Below are 26,797 nucleotides of genomic sequence, written 5' to 3'. Positions count from 1 at the left end.
CAGGAGGAAGTTGGAGCCTCGATTTTATTAGCGTTTGGAGGCAAGGTCGACTGCTGGGAAGGTGCAGTGGGGGAGGATTTGAGGAGAAAGACAGAGAATGGAATAGCAGAGAAGGAGCTCGGAACAGGGGCCAGGTAAGGATGGAGCACGTGGAAAATGGGGCCCAAGGGTCCAGTGAGCCTGGAGACCATGAACCTATAGGAATTCAAGTCCCCGCAGTTGTATAAATTTCTCCCACAGCCCTTTGGGAGCCCCAAGCCGAGGAGAGCAGACGCCCAAAGGCGGCCCTTCAGGGCTGGCATTGAGCAGGGAAGGTGCTATGGGAGGCTCAGGAGAGCCGAGGGTGATGAAGGCCGAGTGACCGGAGGGCTGGACCACGGCGTCGAGACTGAGAGGAAAAGGAAGTGAAGTCAGAAGGGAATGGACAGAGCAGAGAAAATGGAGTGGGGTCCAGAAATGAGCGGTGTTGATGGAGTCATAGAGCGGGTGTCCTGAGAGGAACGGGTCAGATGCACAGGTAGGAGGCTGTGGTGAGAGATTTCAGGAGCAGAGAATTTCCAGGGATGATGAGGTGCTGGGTGTAGCCATGAGGGGGAGGCGGGAATGGAGGTCAAGGGTGAGAGAGAAGGGGGTGTGGGTGGGTCATCTACAGTCACACCAAGGTCATCCTGGACACTGGCAGGTCCCGGATGGAGAGGGTAGGGAGAAGGTCTTTGAGGCCTCCATCAGTGTGGGTCTGTGACTCAGGGGACAGCAGGAGGCAGGGGGCTTCCTGCCCTGTTCTGCACAGCATTCTCTCTTTGAGGAGAGCCGTCCTAAGGCCTGAGATGCCTTCCGAGTCAGGCTGAGTGCCCGAGGCCAGGGCACAGTGCAGGGGGGTTCCTCGGCTCAAGGAGCCCTTTGGCTCTCTGAGGAGTTGCCTCCGGGGGACAAGGTGACAGCCGAGAACGGCAGGGAGACATCCCTTCACACGGCCAGGAATTCACCAACCTGGCTGACAAGGGGCCTGCCCTGGGAGCCTTAGGCTCACCCTGGCACCAGGAAGGTGTTGCCACATCAATCTTCCTCCAAGGAGGGATGCCTGCCTCTCCCCTGGACAGCTTCCTGCTGAAGGAACTAGGCCCTGGTGTGGAGGTCAAGGCTGAGGGGCCCGGGTGCTACCAGTGGGGCACCCAAAACACTAGTTCTAATCTGCCACCTGGGAGGCTCTTGGGTGATCGTCTGGCTCAACAGAGAGCAGACACCCTCAGGTCGGGCCTTTAAAGGGGGTGGCTCTTCTGTGAGTCCTACAGTCCGTCCATGCCCCGGGCTGCCTTCCCCCCACCGCCATAGCCTGGCTGCCATGTGTCCCTGGCCTGGCCCTGGTTGGCCAAAACCAGGCACCTGAGCCAGGGCCAGCCTGGCTCTCTCTAGGGGAGGAAGGGCAGCTGCCTGGAGGGGTCTGAGCAGAGGCAGGAGGGTCTGGCGGGGCCGTGGGGACCCAGACCTACCCGCTTTTCATCCACCACAATGTAGTTGCGCCCGTGTTTCTTGGTCAGGTGCGGGGCCAGGACGTCGAAGCGGCGGCGGAACTCAGAAAACACCATGTGGTCAGGGTAACCTAGGGAGAGAGGGGCCCGGAGCCAGGCCCGTCAGCCTCGCCTGCTCCTAGAGCCCCCAACAACCACTGGTGCCCAGGCAGAGTCAACTGAAAGGGAAGAGACTGCGGGGGGAGGAGAGCCCGCGGTCGAGGTCGCCCCGGGAAAGGAGAGTGGAGAGGAAGGAGGCAGGGGCGACGGACAGGAGGCGGGAGGACAACCAGGCTGCCCCATCCTGGGACTGCAGGGAGGGATTAAACAGGGAACAGGTTCTTTTAGAAGGAAGCAACTTCCTTGTCAGTGAGGATGCAAACGGGGGACGGCTGACCACCTGGAAGGAATGCTATGGAGATAAGAGCCTGGATGACCCCTAAGATGCTTTCTAGCCTCCAGGTCTATGACTCCGTGATAACCCAGAGAAGGATGTCTTGAGGACTTAATAAGAAAAAAACAAAAAAAGAAAATAGGGCATCGGAGAATAGCAGAGAGGAGAAGTGCAAGGGCTTAGGGTTGGAATCCTGCCCTGGCTCTTGCTATCATGTGACCTTGGACCAGTCACTCAACCTCTCTGAGTCTCGGTTTCCTCATCGGTAAATGGGGGCCCTACCACTTACCCCGCATGGTAGTCATGGTGCTGAAATGAGAAAATGTGTAGAAAGCGCAGCTTGGCTCACTTGGTGGGTGTTCAGACAGGGCTCCCTTCCTGCCCCCTTCCTGACCTTGGGCCCTAGGCCCAAGGTGACCAAAAAGGCTTGTAGACTCCCTTTCCCTAAAGAGTGTTACCTCTAACAGAGATTCCCTACTGTCTGGGCTTGAGGCTGGGGCAAGGTCAGGATTGTGGCCAGCGAGAGGTTACCCTGAGGCACCCCGAGGACACCAGAGCCCACGGCAGTGGACCAAGAGACCCACTCCTATGGAATCACAGAATTTCAAACCAAAAAGAGGTCTCAGACCGGATATAACTCAGCCTCCAGACGTGGAAACTGAGGCCTGAGAGGGGGAGTGACTGGCTTGCTCAGGGTCACAAAGGCTGCGGCTGGAGGCAGAGCTGGACTCCAAACCCAGGCTCCTGACAGCCCGTCGGGGGCTCGCTCCACCTCAGCGGCCTAGCTGGCTCTGGGAAGCCCTCCGACTGCGAGATGGGGCTGATGCATGTGCCTGATGATTGAAGCAGGAGGCGGGGGCCGCTGAGGGGCCAAGACAAAGTGAGCTATTGATTGTATCTGAATTGCAATTAAATTGATGGGCCGGGATAGCAGGTCTGGACGCCTGGCATCTTAATTAATCATCAGCGCCATCGATGGTGGCTGGGGGCTGGGGGAGGAGAGGGGGTCTGCTGCGGCTGGCCTCATCGATCTGCTTGTCTGAGTAAAGCACATTGATTTTGGTTCAGAGCGGTAACAATCTGGTTTTGAAATAATAAACAGCAACTCCTTATCAAGATGTGGGGACAGATCGATGATTTATTTAGAGCAGGGCTGGGAGTCCGTTTCCTGGCTTTGGCTGCTAAGGAAAAGTGACGGTGCCCCTGTGGAATGCCTCAAGGGGACCTGGCTGTGGGTCGGTGGGAGCCTGCATGCTCTTCCAGCTAAGGGAGAAAAGGGCGGAAACCTGGCAATTCATAACTTTTCAGGGAAACGAAACCCTACTCAGAAACCGGTCTGTTTAGGTCAAATCCTGCTCTGCCACTCACGCGCTGTGTGACCTTGGGCAAGCTACTTAACCTCTCTGAGCCTCAGTCACCTCATCTGGGGATGATACTAGTACCTACGTCTCATGAAGTTGTTGGGAGGATTAAACGAGTTACTGTGTGGGACGAGTTTAGAATAGTGTCTGGTATACCGTAAATGCTCTAAGGATGTTGACGACTATTGTTATCGTCTTGTCTGGCCCTCGTCCAGGTGGGTCCATAAAAAGGGTCTGTCTGACCTTTCTTGGGAATTTTAAGTTCTTCAGAAAGATTTAGCACTTCATTTCTCATTGCGGGGCTGGCCCACTCTTAGAGGCAGTTGCTCCACGAGGACACTGAGTCTGCTGTTGTGGGCAGAGCTGACCCGTCCAAACCAGGGAAGGCGGAAGGAGGGAGCTGTGGGAACAGGGCATGTGGGCTGGGGAGGGGAGGGGATGAGGAGGGCTGGAATGTGGAAGGGGGAGGATGGTCAGCAGGCTGGCAAGAAAAAGAGAAAGGAACAGACTGGGCTGGAGAGATGCAAGGAGAGACCCCCAGAGGAGGCAGCAGCAGAGACGAGAGATCTCGGGCCAGTCAGAGACGGGGGGAGCAGCACCCCTCTAGCCCCACAGGCCCTGTTAGGGAGGTGGGGAGGGGCAGGGGCAGCTCTAGGAGGGAGAGGTAGGAGTTGAGAGGGAAGGGGCCCCACCTTGGCGGTACATGCGCATGGCATCAAGCAGGCGGGAGCCTCGAAGCTGGGCGCGGAGCAGGGGCGCGTCCAGCTGCAGGAGCCCGGCCTCGCAGTGGTCTCCCGGGGGCAGGTCCAGCTCGCTGCTGCAGCTGACTCTGCGGGAGTGGGCGGAACGGGGCTCCCCGGCCCAGCCCTCTGCCACAGGCAGGAAGCAATGCACGAAATGCAGCTTTGACTTCTTGATGGTGTCAATGAGGGCGTCCTGCCAAAGGGGAAGGGGCAGCCTTCAGTGGGCTCTGACAGCCCGAGCCAAGAGACCAGGGACTGGCGCCACCATCTCCACTCTGTGCAGGATGGCAGGTGTCCCACCCCTGGCTGGGCAGGACGTGCTAAGCCTGGACAACCCTGCCCGTACTAGGCCCGGGGGGCCACGCACAGGGGGTAGCACTGCAAGAGGACCCCACCAGCAGCAATCAAGGTGAGTGAGATGCTGAGTGAGCACTGGTGACCTGAGTGTGCCCAGAAGGCCCCGGCCACCTGCCAGAGGTCGGGAAGTGCCCCAGGGCCTGCACTGGCACACTCACCACCTGCAGCTTAACCTGGATGCACAGGGACTTCTTCTTGACAGCCGCCATCCCTGTGGTGAAGGTCTTCCGCATGCTGGTGGCCCGGCGCAGTGCCAACTGCGAGCCGCCCTCCAGGCCCGCGATGGAGCCCGAGAGCACCGTGGCGCTGCCCGCCCGGCCCAGAAACAGGTTGCTGATGATTTTTCTGCCAGAGGAGGGGAGGAAAAGGAGGGAAAGAAGTCACATTCAGGCAGCAGTAGAGGCCGTTCCCTTTCCCAGCTCCTAGGTCACCGTGGCCAGGGGCCTGGGTTATCTGGGCTGGGGCTGCACGTCCCACACCCGACACAGACACCACAGAGAAACCCTCAAACAGCAAGAAGAGAAAACCGGGGTGGGTGGACTGAGTGTTCTTACTTCTGGGAGTCCTGCAGGAGCCGGGGGGCGTTCTGGGTGGCCGGGTTCTGCTTGGTGTAGCTCAGCCAGCCGGCCGTGTTGTACTCCACCCAGTTGGTGCCATGGCTGTGGCCCAGGAGAAAATGGTGCGGTTTGCTGCTGCGCAGGAGGGGGCTTTGGCCTGAGGGCGGGGCAGGCAAGGTTCAGGTCATCAGGGCACAGGTCCCCCGAAAGCCCATGGACTCAGTGAGCCCCCCAGGCAGTGCCAACTGGACCCATATATACATAAATGGGTTCTCAGGAGAGGAAACAGAGCAGCTGCCCTCCAGGGGTGCCACCTACCTTTTCGGTCACCTTCCTGGGGGCCATAGTAGGAGAAAAGGCGCTCCAGGAGGGCGTCCTCAGTGGCCCCTGGCACCAGCACCTCCTCTTCCAACAACCATAGCAGGCCCTTCGCCTCATCCGTGCGGGCCAGCGAGCGGACCTATGCAGAAGGAAAGAAATCCCGCAGCGTCACGTGGAGCTGTGTGAAGGGGGCTAGGACCTGTGGTCCCAACCGCACACTACAAACATGCTACACAGACACACACACACTACAGCTCCTGCCCCTCATGGCCGACATTCTGTGGAGCACGCGGCCAGCAAGGAGAAAGAGGGGCCAAAAAGAGATCAGAGAGAGAAGCCCACGGCACAATATGATTCCTAGGACCTGTGTCCTGAGTCCCCAAAGACTGAAGGCTTCTTATTGACGCAAGCTCACATCCAGAGCCTCTCCTCCATCCTCAACCCCTTGGAGATCGGGGGGCTTGGGTGAGCCCCGCGTTGCCCTCACTCTCGGGGCATCACCTCCCACGCAGATTAAAGGAGATAAGGTCTTTAAGGCCCTGAGCACAGGGCCTGGCCCAAAGGAAGCTGTCAATAAGAGACAGCTGTGATTAACCCTGGTTCCCCGCCCCGAGGAGGGAGAACCCAGAGAGGGCTCGGAGCACTGCAGGTGGGGTCACTACAGGGTCATAAACTCAAGTGCCAAAAGCCTAAGACAGTTGACTTAATGGCTGTGGCAGCCAAAATGGGCAGAGCTGGGGTGACTGGAGAGCAGGGTGTCCCCATCTAAAGGGAACAGCCACCACTCAGCAGAAGCCAACTGCTGTCCTGGAAGAACGTTGGCCTAGTGTTGGTAAATCCTCCAGTTTTTCAAGAGAAGGTGGAAATACTGAATTCTGATTTCTAATTCCCCATGCAAGCCAAACAACTAGGTGTGAAGGTGCCTTTTCTATGGAATTCCCAGGTCTTCCTTGGGCAAGGAGGACTCTGGCCTGGCCTCTAGGGACTGGGGACAAGAGAAGAGAAGTGCCCTTTTCCCTCTTTGACCCAAGCTGCCCAAGGGAGTCTGTGTGCTGACCAGGAGGACACAGAAGGTGGCCAAGGACCGATGGGCAACTAAGGCCCCCAAGGAGCTGGAGCCGTATGGCAGGAATGAGCAAGAAGCCACTGGCTGGTGAGTGGCAGGCTGGGCACTGAGGGGCCCCCGTGCCCAGAGGCCCATCAGAAAGGGGAGAGCAAAGGAGGGAAGGGATGGCCAAGTCCCATCCAAACACACTATCTGACCCACCGCTGCTCCTAAGCCAGCCGGGTCAACTCTCCCACACCTCCTGGGAATGGCAAAGGCTCTCGAGGGAGGCCTTGGCAGGGGCCTAGGTGTCAGGAAGAAAAGCCAGCTTCCCTGGGGAGATGTGGGACTTGGGCACTTTAAGCACTTGTCCCGGGGGGACACTCGCTCTCCGGGGGCCCCACCCCCTGGGCCAGGGCCTTCCCGCAGGGAGGAGGGAGAGAGAGGTGGGACTCAAAGCAGAGGAGGGAGATCAGCAACCTGGCAAAAATGCCAATTCTCCAATACAGCGCCTTATGCAACTTCCCTAATTGAAGACAATCGCCAAATGCCAAGCACCCATCAGGCAGCCAGTCCCCCAGGCGGCAAGGTGCCCAAGACGCTTGCCCAAAGGGTGACAAAGCCCATCCGCAGACTGAGGGGCGGGGACTCCCACCCACACAGCCCCTCAGTGGGCATTTTATATCTGGGTACTGTTTCTGTGTTTGGGTGAATGCCACCTCCTCACCCTGCTCTGCTAGGCTGCACCGGTCCTCTACTTGGGGACAATGGGAGGGGATGACTATGTCCTCTGGGTGCAGCCAGGCCCTCACCACTGAGGAGGTGGTCACAGGGCTCCTGGCAGACACACTCGAGGCACAGCTGGGACAGGGCCTGAGCTCAGACACCCATGGGTGGTGCTCCCCACTGCACCGGGGCAGAAGGAAGTGCCACCTTCCTGGCCAGACTGGCTGACAGCTGAGGGAAAGGGCGCACAGCTCGAACGCGCTCGGTGTCTGGGCCTGACTGCTGGGCCCCCCAGCCCATAGTGTCCCCACCCGGCAGCAGCTCATATGGGGAGGGCTCTACCAAGGGAGAGGAATGGGAAGGGCAAGAAAAGGCCAGCCCAGGCCCTCCCTGGAATTCCTACCAGGGACTGATGGGAGGCCTGGTCCACGGCGGCCACAGAGTCATCCGTGGCTGGCTCCAAGTCGTCAAACGCCAGCTCGATGTTCTCCTAGGAAGGAAGGTGGGGAGGTAGTGAGCACAGGGCCGTGTGTGGGGTGCAGCCCTATGAGCAGGCCAGGTGGGGGCGCCGGGGTCAGCAAGTCCAGTGTCCCATCCGAGCAGGAGCTCCCCTCCAACAGCCCGACTGACAGATGCTCACCACCACTCGAGGCACCGCATTCTGTCTTTGGACAGCTAACCTTCTCCTAACCTCCTTTTACAGCGAGCTAAAGTCACGTACACACTCCGGTTATTCCCACCGGCTGATTAGGCTACGTGGAGTAAGCCCACTCTCGATTTCACACACTCATCCTTGAAATACTTGAAGACAACTGTCATTTTCCTCCTGAATCTTCTCTCACCCAAGATAAATATTCTCCCCAGCTCGTTCAACTCACCTCCACATGAGGTAGGATTTCCAGATCCATCTGGGGCACCCTTTTATGGGGGCAGGGGGGCTAAATAATCAGTCACCATCCCCACAGCTCAGGAGACAGGGAAGGCCAGGCCCGACACACGTGGAGGCAGGAACTGCACGGTGGCAGTTCACAGGGCCTAGGCAGGTGCCTTGCAGGTGGGCAAAGAGGGGCTCCCAGGGACCCTGAATGCATCTTCGGCTTCTTGGAGAGCAAATTCTCCAAAAAGAAAGAATGTAGCCTGGGCAGGAAAAGTGTCCTGCTCCAGAGACCACAGGGGGACATAAACGTCAGAGGGTAAAGGGCTGGGAAGGGAGCAGTCATCAGGGAAGGGGGTACCTTGCTGCATCCACAGATGCCTCCCCCACCGCCGAGGGTGCCAAGGCCAGAAGGTGAGCCTGGGGGGGTTAGGTGGTAGGGGCAAGGTCAAGTGCTACCTCCTTGTATCTTTCCAACTCCTGCACAAAGGTGCGCTCATGGAAGAGCCTCTGCAGCCGGTCCTGGGCGTAGTTGTGGCACAGCTCCTCAAAGGAGGCCCCGCGGGCCGACCCACCCTGCTCAGGGTTCTGGAAGCCGGGAGTGTCCACGATCATCATAGAGCAGAGTGAGTGCTGGCTGGACTTGAGAGCCCTTCACAGGGAGAGCCTGGGTCAGAGCTGCCCAGGGCAGTGCCCCCGGTGCCCAGGTAGCTCACCCCGCCCCCATCCCCATCCCCACCCAGGTGCCCGGGACCCCTGGGGAGGACTTGCCTCTCCTGCCTGCAGGGACAGTGAGCCCTCTGCTGGTGGAGGATGGCTCTGCCTCAGCAATCACACAAGCACAAAGGCATCAACCCCACCTTTGTCAAGGCAGCAAGATGAGAGCTCCTAGGCCCTGCCTGGCACTCACCTGTTCACCAGGGAGATGAGAAGCGTGAAGAGCTCGCTGTAGAGGCCGGACGCCATGCCCTCCAAGCACTCCAGTGCACTCAGTTTGGGGCCTGTGGGCAGGAGGGTCAGTTCTATCTCCAGGTCCCTGGGACTCCCCACCTGGGTGTGCTCCCTACCCACCCAGGCCAAGGCAGCATGGGGCCCTGGGGCTGGGCCTCTCCCCCAATGGGAGCATCTATTCACCCCATGAGTTTTCCCACCCCAGAGATGGCAACGAGCCCAGGAAGAGGCCTCCAATCACATCCAGCAGCCAAGGGGCTCGGGTACCTGTGCCGTCCCCCAGGCTGCTCTCCTCGGGGCCCTGGCGGAAGGAGGTGGAGCGCTGCAGGGTGCCGCCCTGGTGCTGGTGCTTGAAGATGGCCGAGGAGAGCTCTTCCAGGCTGCAGCCCAGCAGGTACGCAGCCTTCTGGGCCCACTCGTGGCGGGCAAACTGCCTGCGCCCAGCTATTGGGGTAGAAAAAAGGACCTGACATGGTGGGTCTTCCTCCTTAGACTGTTTGCTGACCACTGTGCCCTTCAGCTCCCTTGCTCCCATAGCACTAGGGAGCAGGTATCTTCCAGAGGGAAAAAAACGAGCCCTGATGACACCAGCAGGGCTTCAGGCAAAACAGGGAGAGCCAGCAGCTGCCAGCGCTTCCTGTGTCCCTTGGGGTCGGAGAGAATGAGCAGGTCCTAAAAGAGGAGGTAACTCCACACTGCGGCCACCAGAAGGCTCCCAATCAGCTGCAAAAACCCCTTTAGAGGGCTTGGCTCCAGGTGCCAACACGCGGAAGGACAGAGCACGAGCCAGCCCACCTAGGATTAACACAAGAACTGCCTGTGCCTGGGGGGGAGTATCAGGAGAGCACTGGTGTCTCCCCCTTCCTTGGACACATTAGGACCCTCCCGAATGCGTCCGCCAGGGGAGACCGCAAACATCCACTGTGGCCCAACCGTGGAGAGGCGAGAAAAAACTGCAGGGGAGAGGGAACAGCCCACACCGGCAGACGCGCCTCAGCCGACACGGGTCTAATCGCGGCAATTAGGGAAAGCTAACAAGAAACAAGGTTTTACCTTCGGCAGCTTCTGTAAGGCAAAGGACCAGCATGCAGCATGCAAAGAAAAACAGCATGTTAGCAAACAGTCATCAGCTGAGCCTGCCAGGCCCAGTGGAAGGGCCCGTGGGGGTGGGGCTTTGGGAAGATGAACAGGAGAGAAAACACAACCCCATTCAGACTCAGAAACACAAAAACACACACACAGGCGCGCGCACACTCACAGCCTCAAAGGAGTATGTTTATGGATGTGATCACACTGACACACAAGGAAAGAGACCTGCAAAGACTTTCTATCACACACACATGTGCACACACCCTCTCCCCACCCCGGAAAATACTGGAAGCTCTGAGGAGGTAACAGACACTGCTCAACAAGGTCCATGTACTGACGCACCCAGAGCTCTCCACCTTCAGTCAGCGCTGAGTAGGGTTACAGGAAACCTGCACTGTTACCTCCTTGGAGTGAAAGAACTTCCTTAAGACACAGCCACACAGCCACCCACCTGCCCACCTACAAGTGTGGAGACAACTTCTTTAACTCAGAGCCTGCTTCCTCTTTGGCAGGGATGTAACCTGCTGGGATCATAAGGAACCTAACACCCAGTCGCATGTTCCTCCATGCACCCACCCACCCTCCCTCCCACCAGAGCTTCCTCACTCCTGCTGACAGCCTGGGGCCCTTCACATCTCAGAGGAAGATGAAGCCAATGCCCAAGGTGCTGTTCAGAAGCAGCATCCCTTTCCCTAAACCGGAGGAGAAAGGGGTGAAGAGGCGCTCAGAGCACCTGACCATCAGTGTAATCTCAGAGGAAGGCAAAGGAGCTCTTCCAAGCCAGACCAAGCTCCAGCCCTTCACAAGACCCCAAGCACTGATGCTGAAGCTGCAGCCCATTCAATACCACGGTGCCTGCTGCCCCCTAGTGGCCTCTACCCTGACATGCAAGAGGAAGAGGCACCTACTACCAAACCAGTGGAGAGAAGGGAAGATTGAGGGAAAACTGGCCTTGGGAAGCCCCAGGAAGCAACACACCCTTCCCCACATAAGCCCCACGGAGGGCATCCTGAGAGATTCCAGGATCTGAACGCAAAACAGGTAGAAGCAGCTATTCCTGGGACTCTGAGAAGCCCCACTACCAGTAAGCACCCTCTCCACCCTCAACCCTGGGGCTTCTCCCAGGCCAGTGTCCTCTGCTATGATAGAACAAGCCCAGCCCCCAGAGAGAGCCCAGGGCAAAAAGCACCAAGAGGGGGCAAGGTGGCCCCTGCACCCCAGGACGGGGTCAAGGTCAGTTACCCGCTTGCTCCTCAGGGGCCTCTGTCAGAAAGGGAACAAGAAGGAGAGTTATTCCAGGGGGACTGCTCTGAGTTAGTGCCCTGCTCTTTCCCCTCAGCCTCCAAACCCCCAAGCCCCCTGCTCTTCACAGCGCTCCGGGTCACTGCCACCTCAGTCCAGGCCTCTGGCCACCCTTGGCAGAGACGCTTCTCCGGGTGCTCGGAGACTTCTGCTCTGATGAAGGGGAGGGGAAAGAGGCACAAGCCAAAGAGGGGTGTCTGATAACAGGTGAGCCTGTGCTGGGCCAGGACAAACTGGGAGTGGACTGGGCCCCCACAAGCTCTCCCAGGTGACCAGCTAGGCTGTTGCGATCCACTGCCCGTTACCTTTGGTGGCGCCTGCAGCCCCCAGGTGGTAGATGGCAGCCAGGATGAGCCAGCAGGCTTTCTGTTCATCGGGGGAGATGCCCAGCACCTTCATGGCCGTCTGGAGCTTGCTGAACTGCTGAGCCGCTTTCTGCTTCTCCTCAGGCTGCAGCGACAGATGGGCACACTGGCACCACTTCTCAGAGGGGCCGTCCCTCTGGTATCCCCCATGCTGCTGGACCATCAGGGCGGCCAAGCTAGGGTAGAGCCGCCCAGCCTGGGCTGGGCTCCTGCTAGTCCCATGAGGCACTCCAGGACATTCCAAGCCTCTCCGACCCCAAGGCCCAGGGCTGCCAACCCGTCCCCATAGGCCCCTCACCTTGGCCAGTGGTACAATCCCAAACACATTGTTCTCTGCCAAGTGGTTCAAGTGGAGCTCTGTCCTAGGGGTACAAACGAGGCATCAGCACAGTGCTTGGTCCCCAGGTCAAGTCCATCTCCCTGCCAGGCTGGAGACAGAGACTCCGCTTCCAGACTCAGTTCTGTCTGCCCATCATGCCCTCCTGTCAGGCCAGCTGCTATGGCCTTTCCTAATTGGCCTGGACACCAGGCCAGAGCACCGGCCTCCCTAGGACAGGTCACAGACAGGCCCTGGTGAGAGTGTCCAGACAGACCCCTGGAAGGGAGCAGGGGACCTGCCTGAAGGGTGAGTCCAGCCAGGACTGAGACCGTGCCCTCAGTGACAAGGAGAGCTCAAGACAATAGTGCCCTGGGCTGCTTGCTCAGCCTTATCATTTATCCTCTTCTCGGTGGACACAGACAGCAAGCCCGAAAGTCTAAAGGGAAGAGCCTGGCGGAGGAGCCAACGTGGATGCAGGGAGGCCAGCATGGAGGGCACTGGAAGAGGCTTGGGCTTTTGGCCCCTGTGTGGACTCAAATACCTGCTCAGCCCCATACTGGCTGTGTAACTGTGGGCAAGCCTCTGACCACCTGCATCTCGGTGTGTTTCCTCTCCAGATCTGGCTTCCCAGGAGCACAGATCCTAGCTAGGCCCCGGGAACGCTGAAGGGTCAATGGTGCCCCTCACAAATAGACAGGTCCCCCATGTCCGGGGCCAGGGAGCTCCCGCCGGGCAGGGCCTCTGGCTCATTCATCTCGCCATCCCCAGGGCCTAGCTCAGAGCCTAACACATGGCAGGCATGAAATAAACAACCGGCACGGGATGCAATCAAGTGGCAAAGCCCAGGAGCTGTCAGAGGGCAGGAGCCCAGAGCACCCTCCTTGTTCCCTCTGTCCCATCTCACCTGAGGGTGCCATCCCCACAGGCCAGCAGGTAGTAGAAGATATTGAATGTGGCCTCACCGGCTGGGCGTCGCGCCACACGCAGCTTCTCCAGAAGCATCGTCTGTGGCACAGCATAGAGGGTATGTAGGCAAGGAGGCAGTGCCAGGTCAAGCTTCTCCCACCCACACCAGAAAGAACCAGGCCCATGGGAGCGAGTGGCTGCATCTGATCCTCCAGGTGCTCAACCAGCGGCCAGATCACCTCATGGTCAAACCTGGGGCAGACACCAGAGCCAGGGAAGAACACAGGCCCTGCCACCCCGCCCAGCCTCCAGGCACAGTCTTCTTGGGGAGCTGGACACTTTGTGGTGAGATACTTCATTAGCGTGGAAGGGAATCAGCCTCAGCTGGGCCTTACTTTACTGACAGGCCAGCCCTGCCTGGGTGAATCAGCCTGAGAGAAACCCCTGAGCAGGGGCCAGGGCCCCAGCTAGGGTGTGGGCAACCCCAGGATGGGCAGGAAGCTGAGCCGTGCCCCGACCAGGGCAGGAGGCACGGGGGGCAGAACGTGGAGGCTCAGGGCAAAGTAGGCCAGCCCTGCCGGGCCCAGGTTCCATTTCGTTAGGGAAGAATCCCAGGAAAATGAGGTGCAGGAGAGAGTCTGATTTCTAGGGCATGAAATCAGGCAGCCAATCTCTTACTACCCTGAGTGTCCCCTCACCTGAATGGAGGCCGAGGCCACCTGGCCGGCTTGGTCAAAGTCCAGGGAGAGGATCTGGGAGAAGCGGGTGGCGTTGCCATTCATGATGGTGGGGCTGTTCCCAAAGGCTTCCAGGAGGGTGTACAGAGCCTGCCACTTGTCCACTGCAGAAGACAGGCCCAGGGCCCATCAGGAAGGCCACGGGCAGCTTGCCCCCAGCCACAGGCTCCAGAGGCCCAGGGAGAATGGGAGGCCCAGCCCACGGCTGCTCCTCCAGCACCCGAAGGCTCAGTTACTTAGACCAGACTGCTGAGGATCGAGGGGTTTTGTGGACAGGGAGAAGAAGAGTTGGCACCTCGGCGGGGCCTCCACCCCCACACCCCTCTCCAGCCCATTCTGCTTCCCCAGTTGCCCCTGCCTCACCAGAAAACACCTTATTCCCGCTGCTGCCTGCGATGGTGGCCAAATATTGCACCAGATGCTGGCAGCTGGTGGTCTTGCCACCGCCACTACTGCCCAGGAGGATGATGGACTGGTCCTGACGGCTCATCAGCATCGCCCTGTATGCGGTCTGGGCCACGGCATAGATGTGGGGGGCCATGTCCTCCCGCCGACACCCCTTGAACATGTGCATCACCTTGGGCGCAAGAGGGACGGAAGGAAGGGATAAGCGCTCTTAGCTGGCTCCACACGGACAGCCCTCACCCCCAAGGCCCACATCTTTCGGGGCTTTTCACTCCAGGGGAGCCAGAAGGTTCTGAGGCTAAGGTCATGCATGGAAATGCAGATACCAGCCAAGTCCTGGCCTCTGTGAGAGGTCGGGGGAGGGCCTTCTGTCCCCACCCCTTGAAATGACTCCTCTTCCCAAGGCCACTGTGAGAGAGGACAGGAGCCCCATGGGATGCCAAGGGGAAGGGGTAGAGTCGGGGAAGGTGGGCAGGGGGTAGGGGATAGAGGGAGCGGTCTGTGGGGCCACATCGTAGCTGAGGGGGGCTGCACCTTCTCCGAGTACACAGCGGGGGCCCCCCGGGGGCTGAGGACCAGCAGGCTGGGGCCGGCGTACGTGTGCAGCAGGCTGGCGCCATAGCGCTGGCGCAGCGTGTGCAGGACGCTGGACTCATTGAGGTACACCAGCGAGGCCAGATCCTCCAGACGGTCGCAGGAGGGAGCGTTAGCCTGTGTGACAGGACAGGCGGGCAGGCACTGAGGAACAGATCCAGTCTGCTCTGCCAGCGGACAGCCTGCCCAGCTGGGCCCACCTCCTGTGCCCTCCACCAGCCTCCTGCAAACCTTCTCCACGTCATCCTCGTCCACATCCAGGATGGCTCCATCATGGTCTAGCTTCACGCGTACCTTCCCCTCGGGCAAGCTGAGCTCCTCGGATTTGAGCTGAGTGGCTGCACAGCAGGGACAGACAGACAGACATGGGCCCGGGAGGCCGTGGCAGCCGTCTTTGGGCCCTTCAGGGTCCTGCCTTCTCCCCACTGTATCACCAGCCTCTCCTTGCTTACCACTCAGGCCTCTCCAGACCCAGAGGCCCACCCACCACCCAGCCCTGAAACCAGAGAGGCCCAGGCCCTGGGTCTCCCCAGACTCACCCAGTGAGAAGCCATCCTTATGGACCAGCCACACCTTCTCTGTCTCATACCAGGCCTCCTCAGCTGCGATCTGCTCTTCTGTCTTCACCTGTCAGAGGGAGGGGAAGAATAAAGAGTCAGACCCTGTTCTGGAAAGCAGACAAGGACAGCAGGAGAGAGGAGACATGTGAGGGGAAGGGCTTCCGGATGAGCCACTGGGCGAGGAGGACAGGTGGGTGACAGACACAGAACGGGAGACATCAGAGATATCAAAGGAAGAAGGTGGGGAAGCCAGGAGCTGGTGGCGGGTGGTCCTGAGGAGCCCTGAGGACAAGGACACAGAGCTAGGGACCCTGACAGCCCTGAGGGTCTGAAAAGACAGGGACACATGCAGTATGTGCCTAGGAGAGAGCAGATCCCAGGAGAGTAAATCACCAGCCACCCTCTTGCTCCCTCCCTGCAAAGACTGTAAGATCAGTATCCCGAGCCTCCAGCCCTCACCCTGGGCCACAGCTGCTGTGACCTTACAGGCTTGGCTTCTCCATTCATCCACCTAATAGGTCCCCCTTCACCAAGCTGGGAAAGGGCATTTCCTCAAGGTCTGAGAATGTCTTGCAAGGACTTCAGTGCAAAATGATGGGTGAGTCCTAGCCTTGACCCTGGTCTTCCCTCCAGAGGATGCTCTCCTGGGCAGGGGCAGTGCCCAGATGCACGTGCTGGCCTCCCTGCTCCCCCTCCATGCCTCCTCAGAAGGAGCACAGACCCATGGGGACGTGCTAAGGCCATACAGGGGCAAGAAGCAGCATGGCCAGGGACATGAGGCAGGGGCAGGGGTAGCAGTACTCTGTCAAATACAGGAAGAGACTTGCATGCCAATGGATGGGCATGGGAATGGGTATAAAGGGGCTGGGAGCCCCCGGAAGCCCAGGTGGTCACCGATCAGGAAGAAGCATTCACAGGCAATGTCAGGGTGTAGGGCTGTCAAACTTGGCACCCCTAAGAGACCTGAGCTGGTCAGCAATGGTGCCTGGGGGAGCTGGGCAAACAGGAGTGGGGCCTGGCCCCCATGGCCCATCAGGCTCCTTTTGTCATGTGGGCAACGGGGCAGCAGGGTCATCCAGTGACCTTTGGTGGGTGGATGGTCACCCCCCACATGAGCAGCCCCCAAGCTAGTCTTATCCCCCAACTCTCTGGGGATCCCCAGCTGCGAGGTACAGTTAGTCTCCTAGGGTCCCCCACCCTCATGAAACCGACCTGGGGCCAAGGCATAGACACTGCTCTGTGATACTGACCCCCTGGGTGAGGGATTGGAAAGGACAAGAAACAATAATAACAAATACGTTATTTGTTACATTTCTTGGAGCTGAAAGAAAAAGATCTGGGCTCTACTCCCAGGTTGGATTGTGGCTTCAGATAACTCCCTCTCCCTCACTGACAGCCCTTCTGGGCTATAGAGTCAGAAGGCTGGTTTACACAGCATTCTCCAGACTTTGCATATCATGGGCGAGTGAAATTACCCCTCAAATAGGAGGATCACTATGGGGCTGTCAACGTTTTAAGTGAAAACATCCAAAAAACGCTAGTTCTTTATATTTGAAAAAATTAACTTTATAAAACAAAATTACTTTTTTTTTTTTTTTCCAAATCATGAGACAGGTGAAACCTTTGTCTTGAATGGGCATGTTGTATGGGTCCAGGGTTTGGAGACTGATGAATAAGGTGACATCAAAGGACCATGGCCTCCAGCTAGCTCCTTTAGAGCTAATCTGAAGACAGGTTCCCATATTGGCCAGCAGGGGGAGACAGAGGATGCACAGTTTCAGGCTTCAGAGTGGGGAGGGGGTGGGGGTGGGGTTGGTAGGGGTTCAGCCTTTCCAGCTTTCTCTACCCAGAGAGAGCAGAATTGAAACACCTAGAAACCAAAACTCTGGCCAGGCCCTCGGGCTTCCGTGGCTAAGAACCATGTGCCACAGAGGCCAAACTGAGGGGTGACCCTCAGTCTAGACACTCCTCCAGGGCCTGACACAGAGCTGCCCCATGTCCAGCTCCCGGCACTGCCTCCCCCAGGGGTCCCCCCCCGATACCACGTGAGGTGGGAGCCAGAAGGGGAAAGAGGCCTTACACTCCAGCACAAGGCCCGGGCACAGACGCCAGCCCAGGTACAGGCCGGGGGTGGCGGGTGGTCACCAGAGGAAGCGGAGGGCTCCTGAGGGGGGCAGGAGTACCCTACCTGGCTGTGGGCAGGAGAGGCGGCCTCAGGGTCCAGCTACCAGCAGCAAGCAAAGAAGAGAGAGAGAAGAAGAGGGGTGAAGACAAGCAGACCGTTGGCATGTCCCCTTCAGCAAGCACCCCGGGCCAAGTGGAGGGGAGAGGGGCGTAGCACCAGGAGGTGGACGGTAGGAGGGCTGGCCTGGCAGGTACATTGTACCTAGTCAAGGAGAGGCCAGGCCAGGAAGGAGAGGCCCTGCTTGGTGAAGAAACGCTTGGTACCAACAGACTCCTCAGAGGAGATGCTCTGATAAGTCATTCCCTGCGGCAGGAGCGAGCCGCTCCGCCTCAGGCTACAGTCCCTCCTGGGCTGGCCATCCAGTCCATTCTGAATTACCCTCCTCTTCTGTGTCACCACACCCAGGGCCTGGGACCCCTGGGAGCCTCTGGCCTTATCTCCAGGGCATTTCCCAGCCCAGCTCCCCCGTAGCCACCAGACCCCAGTATAGGCTGCCCCTGGCCTCCAGACACACACCCAAGGGTGCCACTCCCCAGGCCAAGGGCGGCCCTTCAGAGCTGTCACCCCTGCCTTGCTCATCAAACAGGACCACCAGCAGCCCCAAGTCTAGGACCCCTTCCTCAGACTCCCACTGCACCCCTGCACCACTCCCACCCCGTGGCAAGCAGAGGTAGCGCCCATCCAGGTCCACCTGCCAACTGCCCAAGAACCAGCGGACTGTGGACAGACCCGGTGGCCAGCCTCGACCTCCCCATCTCTGTCTGGTTACTTAAAGGCCTTTCTGGAGAGGAAGGGAAGTCAGCCAGGCCTTGGACCTTGCCTGTTAGAAATGGGCAAGGAGTTAACAGGCCCCACCTGGGTCTGGAGAGCCAGGGCATCAAGAAAGGGGAGCGTCTTCTCCCTGCCTCGCACCCACCAGGCCCAGGCACCAAGACATGCCCGCCGGGGCAAGAGACTGGCGCCAGAGAAGGGGCTGGATCTCCAGCCAGAGGGCTCCCTCCCACAGGTTCCCTGGAGGAACAGGCCTCACTGTGCTCAGGCCCTCCACGGTGCCCTTCTCTCATTTCTTCAAATGGGAAGCCAATGTGAGGGCCCCCAGGCCTCCAGGGAGCCACACTTCCATTGTCAGGTGGGCCTACACACACAGACACACACAGTCTGGCCAGCAGCCCCAGCAAAGAGGAGACCAGGGACTGGGAACCACATGTGAGAGGCGGCATTACAGGAGCTGTGAAGATCCTCTCAGGCCGCTGGTGGGCCTCCTCTGCGGGGGTCAGCTGGACCTCGGGGGCAGCTCCTGCCTAAAGGTCAAACCACTATTAGTCCCGGCCTGGGGAATTGGGGGCACAGCACACCAAGATTCTAGCTCCGGAAGCCACTGGGACCCCCGTGGGTTAGTGGAATAGGGTCAGGGAGGCAAGCCAGGCAACAATTTGAGTTTTTAAGCTCTCAGATGAGAATAAAAACAGGTGCCTGGGAGTTCTAGGGTTAATTCTTCCCACCACTTGAGCCATTCCAGCACCAGGACGGCCCGTTCTCACACGCATCCTCTGGCCCCCGCCCCACTTCCCCCTGACTGTCCCCTTTCAGCCAGAAGGAGCACGCAGGAGCACAGAGAAGCAGTAGTGAAACTTGACGCGTCGCGCAACCCACCCACCCACCCACCCATCCAAATGGGAAAGCTTGGAAGAGAAATGCCCCCCAACCCAAGGACCAGTCAAGCAGGCATCACCTTCCAAGGGAAAGGGCTGGACAGATCGTCCTTGGCCCTCCCCTGTGCCTCTCAGCCTCCTGTCCCACCCAGAGGGCACTTTGTGGACAGACAGGACCGCAGATACAAAGGGGACCCACTGTGCTCCTTTGCCACCCAGGCCCAGAGCTCCTCAAGAGTCCTGCTGCCAGAGGGACAGCTGGCCAGTCCTGAAGAAGTAGTGATGGCGATGGTGGTATCAAGAAGCACTGTTACCAGCATCACTCTGGATGCTGCCATTTACGGAGCACCCACCACACCAGGGATTAGGCTCAGAGCATTCATTCCCTGTATCCTTTCTAATCTTCACAGCAACCCTTCAAAGTAGGTATTATCCCTTATTTTCAATTCTAAAATCCAAAAAGCCCTCCAAAACAAAAGATTTTTCATAACTGTTCTGGTGGCAAAAACTGACTTGTTTAATCCCCCCCCCCTCCGCAGCATGAACATTCATAATTTTCCTGTGGAAATATTACTGTTTGGTCATGAGTTGCTGCTCATTATGTACGTTGCATGACAGTCTCAAAGACAAAACTCACTAATTTCCAAAATACTTCTGGCCCAGGGGCTTCAGAGGAGGGATGGTAGACCTATGTGATTCCCCACTCGACAGATGAAGGCTCAGAGATGCTGAGGTCCCACAGGAGTGAGTGGCTGGGGATGGGATGTGAGCAAAGGCCACCTGACCCCAGAAATTGTCTTTCTACCCTCTCCCTGATCTGCTAAGGCTCTGGTCCTCGACTTGGGATCTGGGGCCTCAAGCTGATACCATGTAGCCGGGGGCCAGGCCGCAACTCCTCGCAAGCGTGGAAGAGCAGCAGCGTGCAGTTAACAGGTCCCCTGGGTTCTGGCATTCGGTGAAGGAAAGCCATGCAGCCCTGCCATCGGCACGTGGCCCGGGCCCAGCTTCGCAGTCACGCGGGGCTTGTGGAAGAGCCTTGGGAAAGCTGGCTGCCAGTCCTCAGGCGAGGGTGGTAGGGAGGGTAAGAGGTTAGTGACACACTCAGGTACCTCCTGCTGCACGTCAGGGGCTGGGGACTTGTTCTGTCGCAATCCAGTGAGGTTCGACTTGAGGTTCGGGTCAGCGGAGCCTGGGTCCGCCAGCTCTTCCGGCTGGGCTGGGGAGCCTAGTTTCTCTGAGGCGTCCACTGTCTCCGGGGAGACTGGTTTCCCAGAGGAGCCTGGCTCCTGGCTGGAGGGCTTCTCCCCCTTCCCGGGAGACTGCCTGCCACGCGGCCTGTGGTCCTTGCCCCTGCCCCGAGACATCAGGCTCCGCAGGCCCACGGAGAGCTCATCCTTGGCGGCCTCCTTCTCTGCTTCGGACTTAGGCCGAGCAGGGGGAGGAGGAGGGGCTGCCTTTTCTCCCTTCCTGCCTCGAGCTGGGTGCTCAGGAGGTCTGACCCCTCTGCCCGGAGGCTCCTTGGCGCTCCCAGGCTCCTCACCAGGCAGCACCTTGCTCACCACCTTCCTCACTGCATTCGCCACCCTCTTCCGGGACAGGCCCTGGGCCTCCTCGCTGGGGCCTTCCACTGAGGCAGTCCTCGGGCCGTTCATGGCGAGTGTGGATGCAGGGCTCTTGGCTCTCTGGGGAGCCTCTGAGGGTACAGGGCTGGTGGAAGGCTGAGGACTCTTAGATGGGCCACTGCTGCCCTTTGAGCTGCCCTCTAGCTACAGTCACACAAAAATACAGGGAGACATTAGCATCAGCCCGTGTCCCTGCCCGCCCCACATACAGGAAGTAAGAGGTGTGACCTCACATCTAGTCGTGGAACAGACCTTCCATTCATCCAACAAACAACACAAGCTCCAAGAGGCCGCCCCAGGAAGCCCTCTTTCCATCTTCCAGATAGAACAACTGCATGGAAGAGTTTGGCTTCTCTCTCCCATAAAGCACAGCAGGTCACCTGCCGTCTATCTCCAGGCTTAGCAAGGAGCGGTGAGAGGCCAGCACAGGGTGCCCAGAGGCCCATGAGGTACCCCAGAGTTACTGGCTTATGTCAGGACAGCAACTAAGCCTGGATCCCAGGAAGCCCGCTCCCTCACAGCCCAAACACAGCAGAGATGGAGCATGGCGAGGTCAAACACCAATTTCTACCATCAATCCTGGGCCTAACTCTGGGGCTTCCTGCCTTTGTGGTCCCTGGTCCTTCTATCACCCAACTTCCTCTGTAGTCAGACCCAGAGCCTGCCCATCCCAATGAAAACCGTAGTTAGGAAGTAATTCTTGGCCCGCAGACATGCCAAGCCTCCTCCCTCCCCACTCCTCTGGGTTGAGGCCACTGTCTACCCCTCACCCACAGTCTCCAGGGCTGCAGAAACCCAGAGCTGGCCCAGGAAGCTTCCACCTCAGCCTGCTTTCTGCCAGTCTCCCTGCAGTTTTCCTTGTGCAAACCTCTCAAGGGCTGGAGGCCTCCTAGCTCCCAGAGTGTGCACGTGGAATGACAGGAGGAAGAGGTGGCAGCTGCAGCACTCAAAGGGTTAAGCGCTCAAGCGACCACAGCTCCACTCTGTCTAGGCTCAGCCAGCCTCTGGGCACCCAGGAGTCCACTGAAGATGCTGGCACACTCTGCCTGGTGGGGACTGTCTGCGGTCCCGAGGGACTGCCACTGGGCAGGCCCGGCTGGCTAATGGCAGGGCAGTTTCCTGCAAAGCCAAGCCACATTGCCTGGGAGAGCCAGGTCAACCTAGGGGCTCCCTGCTGGTCAGGCAGTGCCCTGCCACTAATGAGCTGTGCTTGAGTCCTCGTTCCCCAAACGGTGACCTTGGTTCTAGGGTGTACCTGGCTGCCATCTCTGTTGAAACGCAGGAGGGCGCTCACAGAGTGGACAGACCTCTGGCTGCCGTGTGGACAGAGACCCACATCCTGAGCAGAGCTGAGCCAAACGACCTCAGCCCAGGCCTCAGGTACAAGGTGGCCCTGCTGCAGGGTTGGGAAAGGGAGGCCTTGAAGGGGCCTCTTCTTCAACCTCTTGGGCCAAGAGTGTTCAGTGGCATGTCAGGGCCCTGCAGAGCTGCCGTGGCCCCAGCTGCTGGGCCTCACTCCTTGCCCCCCACTTCTGGCTTTCCTCCCATGCCTTCTAACTGAAGCTCATGATGACAATGACAAAGATGATGATGATAGTAACTGCTAACACTGAAACAGAGCTTATTATGTGCCAGGCAGTCTTCTAAGCCCTTTACACATAATTTCCCCCCCAAATCTGGCATTCTCCAAGGCCCCTCCCTCACAAATCTCAAACATATCCCCTTGAAATCACCCTGACCTTGCAGCACTGCTTACAGATCAGGTGGGAGCCGTAACACCTGGCTAATCAAATCTCCACTCAAGGACGGGGTGGGGGGGGCGGGGGGCAGGCACCATGTGGGTAATGAAGTACAGATCTGTTTTGTGATCCAGTTCTGTTCCCGAGCCCTGGGCACCCCTGCCTCCTAGATCAAAGCAGCCCTCTCCTAACTACACATCTCTGGACCTGGCTATTCTAGAACTGTGTCCCCTCTCTTGCCTTAAAAGTGTCCAACTTTATTCAGGGTCTCTATCCCAAGGCAGAATGACTTGGTGAGGGGTAGTGGCACTGCACGGCTGGAGCCTGCCTCTAGGTCACCCGCACTGAGCAGCTGACAGGGTCCTGGAAGAGACAGCAGCAGCTGCAGTGAAATCCCGCCCCGCCCTTGGCTTGTGCCACCCAGAGCAGGATGAAGAGTGCCAACAGCTGAGCTCTCATTTGCCTGCCTAAGCCTCTCCAGCCCCAAAGAGTTCAGAAAACCAGAACTATAGGTGGGAACTAAAGAGGGGGCTTAGGGAGAGGTCCCCAACATGTCTTGGCATTGCCATCTCCTTCACACACACCAGGTTGGCATCACACATGCTGCACTTTCTGTCACTTTACTGGAATTCCCTCTAGCCACCCCACACGGGAAGGGGCACCCTGCCGTGCCTGCCTGCTCCGTGGAACTGCCTCCCAGACTAGGCCTGGGCTTGTGGACACAACCCACCTGGACACACAATTCTCTCTCTCTCTCTCTCTCTCTCTCTCTCTCTCTCTCTCTCTCTCTCTCTCTCTCTCTCTCTCTCACACACACACACACACACACACATACACACTCGTCTAGGAGAAGCACTTACAGCCCCTTCCTCCTTGGCAGGAGGACCAGGCTTCGGCAGAGTTTTGTCCTCCTCTTTAACCTGAGGGAGCAGACAAAGAAGTCACTTTGCAGGTCAGAGGTCAGGGTGGGGAGACCCAGCACTAAAAGCACAGAAGGAAAACATCCAAGCAGTCGCTCTCTCTGAGAGGCAGAGCTCCTGAGTGCTTAGGAGTCCTGAGCCTATGGACTTGGGCAACAGATATCCTATCCTGGGGTCAAAATTGTCCAGTGACAACTTCAAGAATGAAGTCTCTGGGGGTGGTTAAAGCCAAGTACCCTTTGCCCTCGGTGACCAGCCACGTGACCCACCTCGGCTGCCTAAAGAGGTCCACCCATGAGAGGGACATCATGGCCTTGGTTACAGGGTGGAGAGAAAGATCCAGCTAATTCAACTCGGACTAAACTACAAGAGCCATTCCCAGCTCAGACAGGAAGTGGTCTGAACAAGAGCCTCCCTGACCTAGGGACTGAGGAGGAGGGAATGACCCCAGCGTGGGGGGCCGGCTGGGACAGCAGAGCTCAGTGTGGGGTAATAAGTGGCCCCTATCAGGCTGGCTCAGGCTTGCTTCTAGGTATGTATGATTTCCCCCAGCACAGAGCCTGCGTGCCTTCCCAACCAGAGCGCTGAGCTCTGGCTGGAGGCAGGAAGTCGGGCAGAGGCGGGGATTCAGGAGGCCAGATATCTTCCCAACCTCAGACCCACAAAACTCTGCCAACCATGCAGCTGAGGGAGGCAACTCCAAGGTTCGGGGTGGGGCGTGGAGGAAGGAAAGATGCCTGGGCTCTGGGGTTCGTGCCCAGCCCAGGAGCTGGTTGGCCCAAGTCAGAGGGGAGGAGTAGAGTCAGGGGCAAAGGGCAGAGACCATAATATACCCGGAAAAAGGACAGACAATATGGCCACTCTGATGGTTCTTTCAGCCCAGAGCCTGGCTCACAACAGACCCAGAGGACCAGGCCTCAAGTCTGGGAGAGCCTTCTCCCCTCCCCCTCACCAGCATCTCTTCCTCCAAAAGCTCAGGCAGTCCTCGTGGATTTCATTTCTCTTCTTTCCCCAGTCACTTAGGACTGTAGGAAAAAGACAGGCCTGCCACCAGCCCTACCCCATCCTCAGCATGACTCTTTCCCAGCACAGGGGGCAGAGGCATGGGAAGGTGTCCTTGATTCCTAATGGAAAAGATCCTTAGAAACTCATCCAAAATCATTTTAATCATCCACCTGGGGGGACTCTCCATTTGCAACCAGGGTCCATGGCTAATTTTGAGCTCTAGTTAGCAGTGCCTGGGGCATGATGGCCCAGCATGATGGCCACGGCAGTTTTAAAGCTAATAGCCCATAGAGTTTTTACAATGGGCTCAAGCTTCAATGTTAGTACACAGTGCCACGGACAGAGGGAAAATGGCGATTACTCATCAGAGTGGACTCCACGACTTTAGCAATTAGGATGGGAGCAGAGAAAGGGAGGGAGGGGCTGATGGAGAGGAAAGGAAGAGGAGTGGGAGAGTCTAGGTCTGCACCTGCTGCCCCTACAAATGCCCGTCACTGCCCACCCCCTTGCACCATCACACAGTGCATTAGCTCCCAGACACACAGGTTAGAGGGACAGCAAGTGTTCACACCCAGACACGCTCATTACTGCACGCAGTGCTGTTAGCTCGGGCTCAGGGATGGCCCAGATTCCAAGCGCACTCCGTGTCCTTCAGCGGCTCCAAATCTGTCCTCCTTCCAGTGGCTCAAGCTTGGGACCTCGAGGGTCTTCCCCCAGTGGCGAGGCATTGAGGGAAACAGCGGCTGCCCCATGAAATGTCTGGGACACTAGACCTAGCTCTGAGCTCAGCTCTGGATTTAGCCCGAGGCTGACTCACTGCCCCTCCCCCACCCGAAGGGTTCTGTCTGTTGTAGGTCATTGCCCAGCTGGGGACAGTGCACAGCACAAAGGCACGCCCAGGTCTGCAGCCTGAATCACCCTCTGGCCCTAGGTGGCCAACTGGCCTGGTTCCCCTCTCTTGGCTCCTCTTCCCCTACCCATCACAGCCCCCAGACTTCGGGGAGACCCAGTTCTGAGGCCTCAGGGCCAAAGCCATTCCCAGCGGCCCCTTCATAGCAGCTCACATTCCCAGGGGTGGGTGAGAGCCGCAGCAGTGGGAAGGGTGTGAGGGGTTAACTTGGAGGGGCACCAGTGGGACAAAAGGCAGCTCAGCTCACCAGAGGTGGAGCTCAGGGGAGGAGCATGACTCAGCGCAGGAGCCCATCCGGACAGAAGAGTGAGTTCATGGACCCCCTGGTCATTCTCCTCGGCCCCCAAATACACACACATGCCCCAACCCGTCTCTAGCTTCCAAAGCTCCTGCTCCCACAAGCCAGTCTCCTGCCTGCACACACCATGCCAAGCACATAAGAAAAGCATAAAGAGTTTTGAAATACAACTTTCCTTTTGCTCCCAGAAGGCAAACCTTGATGAAAAGGCCATGGTGCCGAAAGTAGCCTGCAGTCTGGGCCAGAGAAGAAATGGGGGGCAGGGTCTCTCACGGACTTGGAGTCTTCCTAAAGGCCAGGACCTGCCGGGACAAAGACTGTGGGCAACAGGGGAAAGGAGGGGTGAAGTGGAGGGGGAAGGATTACAAAGCTCAAAAGGTCAGAGAAGGAGTAAGGAATAAAATATTAGAGAAAAGAGAAGGCAAGGTAGGGTACAGAACATCGACACAGCCCTTGGAAGCTGTGTGCCCTTCAATAAGCCACTTCACCTCTCTGGGCCACTCTGTGGAATTAGGGGATGGACTAGTCCAGGTAATGGTTAAAGTCCTTTCCAGGTCTGGCACCCTAGGAGGCTGGGTGGTGAGAGGCGCGCAAGCCCTTAATTCAGTGAACCAAAGCTGCGGGCCTGGGAGCCAGGAGGGGATTAAGGAAGCTGCCCTAGGACTCCTGTGGCTTTGCCTTTTACCTGCAACTCACCAGCACCTGCCAGGGGCAAGAGGCCTGGAGAACTGCACAGCTGCCCCGTCTGGGGGTGAGAAACTAGAGCGGGTCCTCTTGAAATTCAACAGGCAGAACTGGCCTCAGCCCAGGGAGAGGCTTCATCTCAAGAATCCGTTCAAGTCAGTGGAGTTAAAAAACTGGTTCATTCTTATTCTTACTTATCCTGAATTAGTAGCGAAAAAACAGAGAATGTTTTGTTTTCAGTGAATTACTTTAAATTTGCTTTGTTGAGGTTTCTATCCTATTATCCAGTTCATATGCTAGGCTTTAAGTTTGTTTGTTTGTTTGTTTAATTAACTCATTCGTTCTTTGATGTCCTGCTCCAGTTCTCCGGTGTGTCCAGAGAGGAGCCCATCAGCCTCAGGCTATAAGGACACAGGTCATTTACACCTGGGCCTCTTCCTCTGCATCAGCTGTTCCTGATGAGCATCACTGAACGCACACGTGGGTTTTTCCCTGGAGGACATTCTCCCTGTGGCTTCTGTGCAAAATTGCCTGGATCTTTCTCCTCTCTTCCTTATCGCTAGATTTTAACTAAGATTTGCTTAGGATCAAGAATAACCTATCTGCGCTTCCCTGGTGGCGCAGTGGTTGAGAGTCCGCCTGCCGATGCAGGGGACACGGGTTCGTGC

The 26,797-nt window shown here is 58.0% G+C and overlaps 1 protein-coding gene across 3 annotated transcripts in view; it reads right to left on the bottom strand.

The window, feature by feature from the left end:
- Positions 1-1,377: 1,377 nt before the first annotated feature.
- The window catches only part of MYO18A (myosin XVIIIA), a 63,701-nt gene continuing 38,281 nt past the window's right edge, over positions 1,378-26,797 (bottom strand). Inside the window, exons 1-21 of one of the 3 annotated variants that reach the window (XM_055090105.1) lie at positions 23,173-25,250; positions 20,061-20,717; positions 18,523-18,600; positions 17,303-17,338; positions 15,094-15,181; positions 14,786-14,892; positions 14,495-14,671; positions 13,919-14,132; positions 13,517-13,659; positions 12,817-12,917; positions 11,892-11,955; positions 11,534-11,678; positions 9,105-9,281; positions 8,797-8,887; positions 8,346-8,538; positions 7,416-7,502; positions 5,239-5,380; positions 4,918-5,077; positions 4,522-4,708; positions 3,956-4,199; positions 1,378-1,600 (exon numbers count right to left, since the gene is read on the bottom strand). In XM_055090105.1, the coding sequence (XP_054946080.1) occupies positions 1,410-1,600; positions 3,956-4,199; positions 4,522-4,708; positions 4,918-5,077; positions 5,239-5,380; positions 7,416-7,502; positions 8,346-8,538; positions 8,797-8,887; positions 9,105-9,281; positions 11,534-11,678; positions 11,892-11,955; positions 12,817-12,917; positions 13,517-13,659; positions 13,919-14,132; positions 14,495-14,671; positions 14,786-14,892; positions 15,094-15,181; positions 17,303-17,338; positions 18,523-18,600; positions 20,061-20,603 (3,168 nt within the window). In that variant the 5' untranslated portion in view covers positions 20,604-20,717; positions 23,173-25,250 and the 3' untranslated portion in view covers positions 1,378-1,409. Of the gene's footprint in view, positions 1,601-3,955; positions 4,200-4,521; positions 4,709-4,917; positions 5,078-5,238; positions 5,381-7,415; positions 7,503-8,345; positions 8,539-8,796; positions 8,888-9,104; positions 9,282-11,533; positions 11,679-11,891; positions 11,956-12,816; positions 12,918-13,516; positions 13,660-13,918; positions 14,133-14,494; positions 14,672-14,785; positions 14,893-15,093; positions 15,182-17,302; positions 17,339-18,522; positions 18,601-20,060; positions 20,718-23,172; positions 25,251-26,797 lie in introns of those variants that run through there. The other 2 variants (XM_055090103.1, XM_055090104.1) reach the window with 2 other exon arrangements.

This window comes from Physeter macrocephalus, chromosome 14 (assembly GCF_002837175.3).
Source record: "Physeter macrocephalus isolate SW-GA chromosome 14, ASM283717v5, whole genome shotgun sequence".
In the NCBI taxonomy this organism is placed as follows: Eukaryota; Metazoa; Chordata; class Mammalia; order Artiodactyla; family Physeteridae; genus Physeter; species Physeter macrocephalus.
The sequence above is the reverse complement of the archived record's forward strand: the minus strand, read 5'-3'. Positions and strand labels throughout refer to the sequence as shown.